The following is a 12,734-nucleotide window of genomic DNA, read 5'->3' as shown; positions in this document are numbered from 1 at the left end:
ACTGCACCTCATAAGCTAAATGGCCCACGAAAAGCAGTTGTGAGAAGGCTGCAAGCTGTGAGAGGAACTTCATGTTGCAAGCAGGTTCTGGGCAGACTGTTACCCCTGAAAATTAAAACCATGTTGGAAAAGTTCACAGAGAACTGTTTTCCCTAGGAAAGACCCCATGGCAGAGCAAAATAGACTCCTCTCCCTAAGTGAACTGAAAAAAAGATTTTTGGAAGTGACAAACTGACTAAAAATCCCATGTTTTGTCTCCCTGCACTGTTGGTGGCAAGGAACAAGGGCCGGGGGGGGGGGGAAGGTGTTCCAACAGGTTTTTTTTAGTTCTCATTATCCTCTTTTAATTCTGTTCATAAATTTTTCTTTATACCTTTTAAAGTTTTAAGCCTGTTTTGCCCTTAAAGTGGTTTTCTCCTAATCCTAATTGACCCCATGAGTTTTCTTTCCCCCTCCTCAGCTTAACTATTGCAGAGGAAAATGAATAAACAATTTTAATAGGTGCACTGGCATTTGTCCAGTGTCAACCTATCACACCTTGTTATACATATATATACTAGTAAAGAACTGTTATTCTTTTTCCTATATCTTTGCCCGAAAGCCCCTTAATTTCAAAGTCATGATAATTTGGAAGGAAGAGAGTAATATTTTTCCATTCCAAGGGAGCTTCCTGCCTTCCTCGGCAGACACCTGTCTTCCAAAACAAGGCAATGCCATATCTTGGGGACTGGTCCAAGGCTTCAAGCTCCTCTTGCTTGCTCCTCATGATGTGCGTGTTGTTACAGAAACATTTCAAGTGTGGTTCACTGTAGCTGACACCTCATGGAGCAGATTGAAGGATCTCACTGGCACTCAGCCCCTCAAATTTTAGTGTGCCATACCATTGCTTATCATTGGCAAGCCTGATTTTGTCCCTTTCCCCCTTCCAATGTAGTTAAATCTCTATTAATTGGCCCTGCTAGCTCCTGTGTCAGTAGACCTGGTATTACATAGACCATGCCATGGTCAAAAAGCCCAAAAATTTTCAAATAATGCCAGCCTTGGAGCCATGTGTTGATCTGATGGGTCTGCCTGTTCCCTTTGATATTCTTTCATGCCACTGGAAGGACCAAGAAAAACACTTCATGTCCTCCTGATCCTTCAACCAATCGTCCCAAGGCCCTGAAATCCTTTTTGATTACACTTGGACTTCTCTTTGTTATCTCATCACTGCTGACATAAAGAACCAATGATGCCTTAAAGACCTAGAAATAAAACAACACACTTTTGAGACAATATTAGTATAGGAGGCAATATAGGCTGATCTTTATTGAAGGCCTGCAAGGGGCAGATATGGAAAATGCCCATCCCCGCATGGAGTGAATACAGTTTTATAAGTTTAGCAAATTAGCATAATTGACAAAAATCCCCAGTTATATACATAAGTAGTGAGGTAATTCCCCCTTTTGGTTCCACCTCTTACTGTAACCCCCCTTTAGATAAGAACTAAACTTCTTTTATGAAAATGTGTCTTGACGAGCTGGTTTCAACCTTGGCTGCCAGGAAGAACCAAGACAGGATAGGGGCCTTGGACACCCTGGCTTGGAGCCTCTGAAATGTGTTTTGTCTTTCTGCCTGTCAGGGTAGGGAAAAGTACGGGGGCTAGCTAGGAACTATATAACTATACAGCAATAGAGCTACAAATATATATGAAGGAAATATCAAAGCAAAAATCATTCTGGCATCACCAATAATGGTTAATAATCAGAGGGCCATACCAGACTAGAGAGTTTTCTAGTAACATCCCTTACCTGAGCCCCTGGGAGGCAGTAGACTTCCCTGTGGATTAGGTCCAGTTGGCATATTGGACCCTCTTTTCCCCTTAGAAGGGAGTCACCTATGACAACTACCCTTCTTTTTTTCAAACAGATGAGGTAATGATGCGAGGGGTAGGCTGTCTTGCCCCAGGTGGTACCTCTATCCCAGAAGGACAGTCATCCACCTCACCAGTTGACTGCCCTTCTACTTCCAGGGCCTCATACCTATTGTAAAAGTTGCTAGTCCTACTTGTCATCTTCAAGTTTTCAGGAGAAGTGATGCCTTGGAGTGGCTACCTGGAACAGAGGCTAGACACGATTAAGAGAATAAAAGCGGGTATCTATTAAAGGCCTTCAATAAATACACCTTGGGCAGTCAGAAGCATCCAAGAGGCTACACCCAAGATGGACGATGGTCATGAGGTTTTCATACAGATATATGTTTGGTCCATTTACATATGGGGGGGTTAATCCTCCAATTACAGCTTCAGGTAATGAAGTCATATACCCCCAGTTTGCTCCCCCCAACTCTTGTTTATACTTTTTGGGGCCTGAGACAGTAGGGTGTCCTTGAGTTTCAGGACTAGAGGGATTGTTTTGTCTGAATAAAATGGGAGAACAGTAGGCGACAAGCTATGGAGTTGGACAGTTATACCCTAAAGCAGTAAAGGATCTGAAAAACATAAAAGCTAAATCCTAAGGCACCAGAAGGAGGAGCCTTCTTCCTAGTACAGGCGGTGGTCAGCTTCCAGCCTTCATATTCAACAGACCTTTAACTTAATGCTTGACAGGGTTCTGAGCCCACCTGCATGTCCACTGCAAGGGGAGGTTGAGAGTCCTGAGACTGTAGCGTCTCTGAAAATAACCTATCAATGTCTCACTCATTCTCATGGATGCTTCACAGCCTGTTCACTTCCTCCTGTAGTTCCTTCACCTGGTGACACAGCTCATCAACAACATAGCTTCTGCAGAAGGAATTATTGTCAGCCCCAGCCTCACAAAGAGGCATCAGGCACTCCCAGCAACCTGAGACCTGGAAAGCTACATTTACCATCAGGTCTGTCTGGGCTGAAGCCTCTGACACAGCTGGTGAAGGGACTCCTGCTACAGGGGAATGAGCTCTGTGACATGTCAAAACCATACCTGAGGGAGCAGATGCTAGTAAGATTGGGGATGAAAAGATCTCTGTGCCCTTCTTCACCAATTACTGGGTCTGTTTACTGACTCTGCTAGCTGCTCCTGTTGGACAGGAGACCTTCCTGCTAGCTCTGCCTGCATGAACTGCTGTGGCATTAACATTCTCTGAAAAAATTCCTTTGCTCAGGATTTTTCTCCTGAGAAGGTGAGAAGCCTCAGAAAAAAGGAAAACAATTCTTATCTCATTTGCTTCTCCTGTGTTGTGCTAGTCTAGAATGTGTTTGGAGATTGTTTACCCGCAGGTGATTGTTTCATTGGATTCTTGTCATGGTTTTGGAACTGGGCACAATGCCAGTGCCTCCATGAAAACACATCCACCCTGGTGTCTACTGTGAGATGTGATCAGAAACAGAGCAAGCAAACTCCAACTTAGGAATAAAGGAAAAAAAACTTTATTAACACACACACACACACACACACACACACACACACACACACACAAAGAACAGAATGGAAATCTTTCAAACACATTTCTCCTCCCCCCCATGAAAACACATTACAGCATACAATACAAACTCAGATTTTCCTTCAGTCCCCATCTCCCAGGTTTTAATTCTCAGTCCATTATCCTTCTTCAAACAATCAATTCATTCTATTAAAGAGAAAGGAGTCTTCTCCTTGTACCATTTCTTGACTAACCCCTTTCCATATTCCATGCTCCCACCATGGAAATGGACCAGAAGATTGCTTCTGGAGTTTCTCTTTTTAAGGATACTTTGGTCAGTTCCAAGAAAACGACAGTCTCTCCATTTTGGGATAGTAAAATCCCCCCCATTTCCCCGGGGCTAGGGCTTCACAACAGAGATCATCTTCCTCATTTCTGATTTCTGCCCATCACCACTCTTCACTGCCTTTCTTGGATCCGAGCCATTGCTTTCCCCCCAAAACCGCAGTCTCTGTGTTACAATAGAAAGCCAGTCCGTCCACAGCATACAAGAAAAAGTTCAGCCAAAAAAACTGCTCTGTTTATCTCCTCCCAAGTAAATTCTCATTATCTCCGCTACACCCTACTCACACAAACCTCTCATTACACTTGTCCATTTCTTCTTGTTCCAGCCTTATCTCTTTCCTCCAGGAGGATCAATGTTTGCAAGGTTTCCATCATGAGGAAAAAAAAAAGGGTTAAAATCATCTTTATAGGTGCCGGACTCCCTTCTCACTTTTGGCCGACTTCCCAGGAGCTGCAAGCCGCGTCTTATCTCTTTCTCTCCTTTCTCTCTCTCATCTCTAGGAAGCGGGGGGGGGGGGGGGGGAATTTGCTCGGTGCTTCTCACTACTTCCACCCCTCCATCCTTTCACTTCCCCCCCGGTCTCTCTCTCTCTCCAAGGTCCAAGGCCTCCGGCCTACCTCACGCCGCCTCGTGGCCTTTTTCCCCTCCCCCACCCGGCCTACAGCCGGAGGGGGAGAGAAAACTGACCCGATCCCTTTGCTCACCGAAAAGCAAGAGGGCTACTTCCTGGGAGTTCTGCTTTTTATACCCTGTGTTCTCAGAGGCGGAACCATCTCCTCATTGGCCCAAACAGATGCCAATATTCACACTTGAGCCCCCACTGGGCTAACCACTGTCTCCAAAAAAAACCCACTTCCTTTCAAACCAGGACAATTCTGGTGTGAGTTGTTTTGACTCATTGGCCAATTAGGGACAAGCTGTGTCGAGACTCTGGAAAGAGTCACGAGTTTTCATTATTATCTTTTTAGCATTCAGTAAGTATCCTTTCTGTATTCTTTAGTATAGTATAATATAATATAGTATTATAAAGTAGTAAATTAGCCTTCTGAGAGCATGGAGTCAGATATATCATTCCTGCCTTTGTTGGGGCATTCCCTGCAAATACAATAAACTGCCACACAAACTGCAGTCCCATGCCCTGTTGACAGAGCTGGTTGCTTCTGCTCCCTATAAGCCCTTTATGAGAGAGTGGGAACAGCTGCTGGTTGTCACTGCTGTGACTGCCACTGAACAGTCACTACTGGCTCTGCCCACACTGATTCAGCTGTTCTAGGGCAACCTGTCAGCTCCATGTGTGTCTTGGTGCCCTCCTGCAGTTCCCCTGGCTCTAGAAACTTGTCCTGCTTGCTGTGAACCCCTGCTCCACTGTGGGATATGCCTGCACCAGAGCTATTTGCCTTGGCAAATGAGGGTGTATTGGTTTGACATGGCCTGATTTTTGGTAGTGGGGAGGCCACAGAGAAGCTGCTAGAAGCCTCCACCGTGTCCAGCGGAGCCAATCCCTGATGCTTCTGAAAATGGACATGCTGCTGGCCAAACCTGGGCCAATTAGAGAGGTTGGTTATACCTCTGTGATAACATATTTAAGAAGAAAATCAAAATAAAGTGGGGTACATGCAGTTTTTCTTCTAGTCAGAGAAAAGAAGGAGGTGAGAACATGTGAGGAAAACAACATGGCAACACCAAGCTCAGTGAAGAAGGAGGGTGAAGAGGTGCTCCAGGTGCCAGAGCCGAGATTCCTTTGCAGGCTGTGGTGATGACCATGGTGAAGCAGGCTGGCCCCCTGCAGCCCACAGGTCCACAGGGGATGCAGAGATCCACCAACAGCCTGTGGGGGAGGTGCTCACATCAGAGCAGGTGGATACCTGGAGGAGGCTGTGGTCCAGTGGAAGATCTGGTGGAGAGACAGGGCCCTTGCTTCTAGGCTGGAGCAGCCTGTCCTTGGAGGACTGCACCCTGTGGAAGAGTGACCCATGCTGCAGCAGTTTTGGGAGGACTGTTTGCCCATGGGGGGAATTCACATTGCAGCAGTTTTGGGAAAACTGTTGCTCGTGATAATGGACCCACACTGGAGAAGTTCACAGAGAACTGTTTCCCATGGGAGGGACCTCACAGCTTCACAAGGGAAGGACTCCTCTCCTGGAGCAGCAGAGGAAAACCTCAGTTGACGAACTGACCAAAACTCCCATGCCCTGTCTCCCTGTGCTGTCAGTGGGAAGGAGGGACAGGCTGTGGGGAAATGGTGTATTAAGGGCTTATTTTACTTCTCATTATCCTTCTCTGATTCTGTTAGTAATAAATTTACTTTGTACTTTTAAGTTGAGCAAGCTTGTTTTGCCCTTGGAGTGTTTTCTCCCAGTCCTTATCTCAACTCATGAATGTTTTTTTTCTGTCCTCCGCCCAGCTGTGGCAGGGGAGGGTAAGTGAGTGGCTTTTGTGAGTGCCTGGTGTTTGGCCAGTGTCAAACCACGACAGGCGGTTAATGGTAGTTCATCACATGTTATTTTTGCCACTACTTCCTACTCAAGGGGAGGACTTTTCATACTCATCCCTTGCTCTAGCATAGGAGACAGCTCTCCAATAAATTCTCCACTGTGAGTACTTCCCATGGGTTACAGTTCTTCAGAAACTGCTCCAGCATGAGCCCCTTCCACAGGGTGCACTCCTTCAGGCACAGCCTGCTCCAGCATGGGTGCCTCGCAGGGTCACAAGTCCTGCCAGCAATCCTGCCCCAGCATGAGCTCCTCTCTCCATGGGGCCATAGGTCCTGCCAGGAGTCTGCTCCAGTGCGGGCTTGCCACAGGGTCACAGACTCCTTCAGGCATCCACCTGCACTGGCATGGGGTTCCTCCAGGGGCTACAGGTGGATCTCTGCCTCACCATGGACCATGCAGGGTCTTCACCACAGCCTGCAGGGGAATCTCTGCTTTGGCACCTGTGTTGCCTTTTTCCCAACCTGGAAATGAAACTCGAGATAATTTTAGTAAGGAGGTAATATAAAAGGGGATCTTTATTTGAAAGCCTTCAGGGGCAGTTATGGAAAGATGTCCACAAAAGCCCACCCCCCAGGGGTGAGTACATTTTTATAGGTTTCAGGAAATTAACATAATTGATAAAAAGCACCAATTAGGAGGACAAGTGATGATGCAATCCCCCCCCCCAGGTCAAGCCCCGGCAGTACAACGATAAGGGCCAATCAGGGAATAGGGAGGGAGTGGCTCAGGGACATCGGAACAGACAGAGGATCCAATGGAGTCTTAATAGCTTTTTGAGGGAAGCTTCTTGTGTCCCCCCAATGCAGGGGATGACCCCCAGGGGTCTCCACAAATGTGGGAACCTCATGAGATTTAACCAGCCAAATGCAAGGTGCTGCATCTGGGTCAAAAACTTCCAGTATCAATACAGGCTGGGGGATGAACAGATCGAGAGCAGCCTTGCCAAGAAAGACTTGGGGGTGTTGGTGGATGAGAAGCTGGACATGAGCCCAAAACGTGCACTTGCAGCCCAGAAAGGCAATCATATCCTGGGCTACATCCAAAACAGCATGGCCAGCAGGTCAAGGGAGGGGATTCTGCCCTTCTACTCTGCTCTGGTGAGACCCTACCTGGAGTACTGCATCCAGCTCTGGGGTTTCCAGCACAGGAAGGACATGGACCTGTTGAAACAAGCCCAGAGGAGGTCACCAAGATGATTAGAGGGATGGATCACCTCTCCTATGAGGAAAGGCTGAGAGTGGTAGGATTGTTTAGCCTGGAGAAGAGAAGGCTTCAGGGTGACCTAATTGCAGCCTTTCAGCACTTTATGGGAGCTTATAAAAAGGAGGGAGAGGGACTTTTAGCAAGTGCAGATAGTGACAGGACAAGGAGGAATGGCTTTAAATTGTAAAAGGATAAGTTTTCATTGGATATTAGGAAGAAATTCTTTACTGTGAGGGTGGTGAGACACTGGCACAAGTTGCCCAGAGAAGTTGTGGCTGCCCCATCCCTGGAAACGTTCAAGGCTGGGTTGGATGGAGCTCTTAGCAACCTGGTCTAGTGAAACTTGTCCCTGCCCATGGGAGGGGGGTTGGAACCAGATGATCTTTAGGTGCCTTCCAACCCAAACCATTCAACGATTCTGTGATTCTATGTTAACAAAAATTTTACCTGAGTTTGAAAGGTAAATGGGTCAAATGCAATAGTTCAAACGACCTGAAATGATTAAAGTTACAAGAGCTGTATGACTGAAATAATTTGTGCATTTTATAATTGTTTTTTGTTTGGTTTTTCTATAGGGTGTGTCCAGATACAGACTCAGTTGTAAGTAAACTTATTTCCCACACAAATGCATATGGTAACATTGTTAAGCACTACAATCTGTTTTAACTTGACTTATATACAGGACAGAGGATTTAATATTTTGATAGAGTACTTGAAGTATTTATTTTGTTCAGAACATAGTCTTAGCAGTATATACAAATATGCATCAGTAATACATTTATATTTCTTAACGATCAAGTTTTAAACAAGGTGTTTTTTCTGCAATTATTTGCTTCTTTGTTTTGCAAATTAATAGCTTAAATTGCTTGACAAATTGATTTTAAGTAAGAAAAAGGTTCAGAGAACCCAGCTTTGCATCATCATGTTCCTCTGCTTACAAGTGTCTCTTTGGAGAACCCTTCTAATAATGGAGTTCTGTGTGATTGCTGGCAATAGTGTGTAGGAATATATGTTTTTAAATATGGCTTGAAATGCAGTATCTCAGTGCACTTTATTCATGGTCTGTTTTTCATTGGCCTCAGTTTGATCTATGATGAGTCTTAGAATTTATTTATTGAATTCAAATAATAGTTGCAAATGAAATTAATGTGTTAATGCTTTTTTATTTCCTTAATTTAGCATTTTCTTTTTAATAGCTAGAGTAGGGAATAATTTACAGAATTATTTATGTGTCCTTTTACGGACTGATTTGGTTTTCAGTTTTTTTAATTAGATGCAAATTATATTAAATAATTTAGGTTTGCAAGCTCACCTGCTTTGTGGGTATTTTTCTTTGCATTTAATATCTGGGAGTTTTACTACCTAATATTAAAACTTATTTTGAGAAACTTGGTTTCCATTCTTCTAAATAAGGAAAACTAAGTTTTGTCACACAATAGAACTCAATGTGCATGAATAGCCTTATAAGCATCATTTGAGACAGTTATTTTATCCTATACAAAGTCATCTTGACTTAGAACACATTAATTAGGTATGTTTAAAATAGAGTAAATTTCAAATAATCCCTAACATTATCAGTTTCTTTACAGAAATAATGTCTTTTGACTGTTCAGGTTGAGTCATTGGAGTGAAACATACCTGGATTTGATGTGCAATGTTTATTTCTTCCTTGCTTATTTTGGTCTCTACATTTAAAAAAACCATTAACAAACTCAACTGTAAATGTGTCTAACATTCTTTCTGACTGCATGAGGCACACTATATGATAATTTAATTGTTTTGTCTAGATGTAATTATATATGGTTGAAAAAATACTTTCTAGATCCTCTAGAAAATCCTCTTCTAGGAGGTCCCATTTCAAATGTTTTTCATTTTTCTTGTCTTTTAATTTAAGATTTCCATTCTGTTTCATTTTTCAGTCTTAATATAGCATGGCTATGGTGTGGTTCCTTCCATTGCTTTTTGGATGCCAAAAGGAACAGAGCAAGGAAACCGAGTCAAAGTATTGACTGAAACTCTATAAATAAGTTTTAGGAATAGAATGCTCAGTCCTCATGCTTTTTGTATAGGCGGTTTTACTTTTTTATGTCCTTATGTCTTATTTCTTTAAAAAGTTATTCACCCCAGAAATTTTTTAGACCATGCTAATTCAAAGACAGAGTTATAAACCCTACAGATTTTATGTATATTTAGAACTATATAATAACTTAATCAATAATGTGTTGTATTGCATCTGCAAACATAGGGAAAACTACAGGAGTTATTGTTATATGTTTAATTGCTTGATATAATGTCTGAGAATGTGAAACCTTCTTTGGAAGAAGTCCACCTTTCCAGTGACTTCTAGACAGTTCAAGTCAAATCCATATTGAGCTTATTTTTGCTAGAAATACTACAAATAACATGTTTGGGTAGGGGGCTAGACCTTAATCCCAAATCATATTAATAACTACTTCTTCCAGAAACACAAAATTTGCAAAGATCATCTCATCATGAAGTTCAAAATGACATGTATATACAAGAAGATTGTGGGGTTTTTTTCTCCATTCAGCGCTGTAGGCTGTAGTGAGTTGATGCTGGCCAGATGCCAGGCACCCATCAAAGCTGCTCTATCACTCCCCTCCATAGCCAGATTACTAACAAAATCACAGCAGAATAATGAAAAGTAAAACAAAGCCTTAAAAACACCTTCCCCCCACCCCTCCCTCCTTCCCAGCTCTACTTCCTCCCATCAATGGTGCAGGGAGACTAGGAATGTGGGTTATGGTCAGTTCATCACTTGTGGCTTCTCTCACTGCTCAGGGACAGGAGTCCAGCTGGCAGCCAGTCACCAGTGGTGTCCCTCAGGGGTCTGTGCTGGGGCCAGTTCTGTTCAATATTTTTATTGATAACATGGATGAGGGGATTGAGTCTTTCATTAGTAAGTTTGCAGACGACACTAAGCTAGGATCATGCGTTGATCTGTTGATGGGTAGGAGGGCTCTGCAGAGAGACCTGGAATGGTTGAATGGATGAGCAGAGTCTAACAGGATGAAGTTTAATTAATCCAAGTGCCAAGTCCTGAATTTTGGCCACAATAACCCCCTGCAACATTATAGGCAGGGGACGGTGTGTCTGGACAGTGCCCAGGTGGAAAAGGACCTGGGCGTACTGGTTGACAGCCAGCTGAACATGAGCCAGCAGTGTGCCCTAGTGGCCAAGAAGGCCAATGGCATCCTGGCCTGTATCAGGAATAGTGTGGCCAGCAGGACCAGGGAGGTCATCCTTTCCCTATACTAAGCACTGGTGAGGCTGCACCTTGAGTACTGAGTCCAGTTCTGGGCCACTCAGTTTAGGAAGGATGTTGAGACGCTTAAGCACATCCAGAGGAGGGCAATGAGGCTGGTGAGGGGCTTGGAACACAAGCCCTATGAGGAATGACTGAGGGAGCTGGGGTTGTTTAGCCTGGAGAAAAGGAGACTCAGAGGTGACTTTATCACTCTCTACAACTTCCTGAAAGGTGGCTGTAGTCAGATGGGGGTTGGTCTCTTTCACCAGGCAGCAACTGGCAGAACCAGAGGTCACAGTCTCAAGCTGTGTCAAGGGAAATATAGGTTGGATATTAGGAAAAAGTTTTTCACTGAAAGAGTCATAAAGTTCTGGAATGGTCTGCCTGGGGAGGTGGTAGAGTCACCATCCCCGGATGTGTTAAAAAAAGACTGGATATGGCATTTGATGCCATGGTTTAGTTGAGGTGTTAGGGCATGGGTTGGACTCAATGATCTTTAAGGTCTCCTCCAACCTAGTCATTCTGTGAATTCTGTGAATTCCTTCCCCTGCTGCACCATGGGATCCCTCCCATGGGAGACAGTTCGCTGTGAACTTCTCCATCATGAGTCCATCTTACTAGCAACAGCTCTTTGTGAACTGCTGCGATGTGAGTCCATCCCATGGGCAACAGTCCTCTTCAAACTGCTGCAGCATGGGTCACTTCCATGGGGTGCAGTCCTTCAAGGACAGGCTTCTCCAGCAAGGACTCCTCTCTCCACAGGCCTCCCACAGGGTCACAGCCTCCTCTCAGGCATCTACCTGCTCTGGCGTGGGGCTCTTCCATGGGCTGCAGGTGGATCTCTGCATCCCCTATGGACCTCCATTGGCTGCAGGGGGACAGACTGCTTCACCATGGTCATCACCATGGGATACAGAGGAATCCCAGCTTCTCACAGATGCCACCCCTGTAGCCCCCCCAACTCTAAAAACCAGGCCATGCAAATCCAAAACATAGGCAAATCAGGTCTTGTCTGTTTTGTGTGCCTGGTACTTAAAAGATGCACTGTGATCCACCATATAACATATGGTTCTGTCTTTGTAGGAGTGTGAAGAAGGGAGTAGGAATTAGTCAAGTAAATGTATATGCCTTCATTAATATGAGATTTGTGATTATGTATCTCACCTGAAGGGCTGTGTTTTCTACTGCTGTTACAAAATTTAGATTTGCAAATAAAATTTTAATGTTTCAGGAAGCAGAAATGTTCAACTGTTCAAAATATTGAAAATAATATTTTGAAATTACTACTTAACTTGTTAAATAAGATTTTAAAGTACCATTTTACTTGTATGTGACACAATTTGTTGTTGCCATCATTACAGAGGTACATTAAATATTTCTTCTACCCTTTGCCATTTTTATAAGAAATTTATAACTAGAGAAATTTGAAGACATCTGAGGTTTTTTTCATAATAAACTTGCTGTAGCATCTCAGCAGTTCATATAGACTAACTATACATGCAAAGTCATGAAATTATGAGTGGGATTTTATTTTTCTGTTCTGAATGGGAAAAGTATCTGTGAATCCAAGTATATCCGCTTATATATAATATACAGAAGTGTGGGGTTTTGCACATTTTTGAAATTTAGATGACCATATTAGAGACTTGTTTCTTTCTGTCCCAAAGCATTTTTATCAAACTAAGTGTTTAGCTAAGAGTTCAAAATTATTTTAAATATCATTTTCTTCAGTTTATATTTAATTGCCTGCAAGAACTGAAAAACTGAACTAGTTTCAAGTTCTCAGGTGCTTATTAGCTTTAAATATCCAGGACAGTGCTGGAGATGTGCAAACAAAAACTTTGGAACCTGATTTTGAGCTTTTGTATTTAAAGGTTCATCCATGCCTTTTAATGAATGTGGATATTCTTTGCTAAAGCAACACTACAGGCTTGCTGTCTTTTCTTTTCAAGGGGGAGACAGGAAGTTGCAATCAGTATAACCTGGAATGTTTTTATTCACTTATTAAAGTACTGACTAGTATTTAGAATAGGTTATCCTCCTG

General features: G+C 43.5%; 1 protein-coding gene across 1 annotated transcript in view; it reads left to right on the top strand.

The window, feature by feature from the left end:
• The window catches only part of LOC127060961 (F-BAR domain only protein 2-like), a 259,614-nt gene that overhangs the window by 156,391 nt on the left and 90,489 nt on the right, over positions 1-12,734 (top strand). Inside the window, exon 8 of the mRNA XM_050986304.1 lies at positions 7,998-8,022. Within this exon, the coding sequence (XP_050842261.1) occupies positions 7,998-8,022 (25 nt within the window). The remainder of the gene's footprint in view (positions 1-7,997; positions 8,023-12,734) is intronic.

Source organism: Serinus canaria, chromosome W (assembly GCF_022539315.1).
Source record: "Serinus canaria isolate serCan28SL12 chromosome W, serCan2020, whole genome shotgun sequence".
Taxonomy (NCBI): Eukaryota; Metazoa; Chordata; class Aves; order Passeriformes; family Fringillidae; genus Serinus; species Serinus canaria.
Note: the sequence above shows the minus strand (reverse complement) of the source record. Positions and strands in the feature narration are given on the sequence as shown.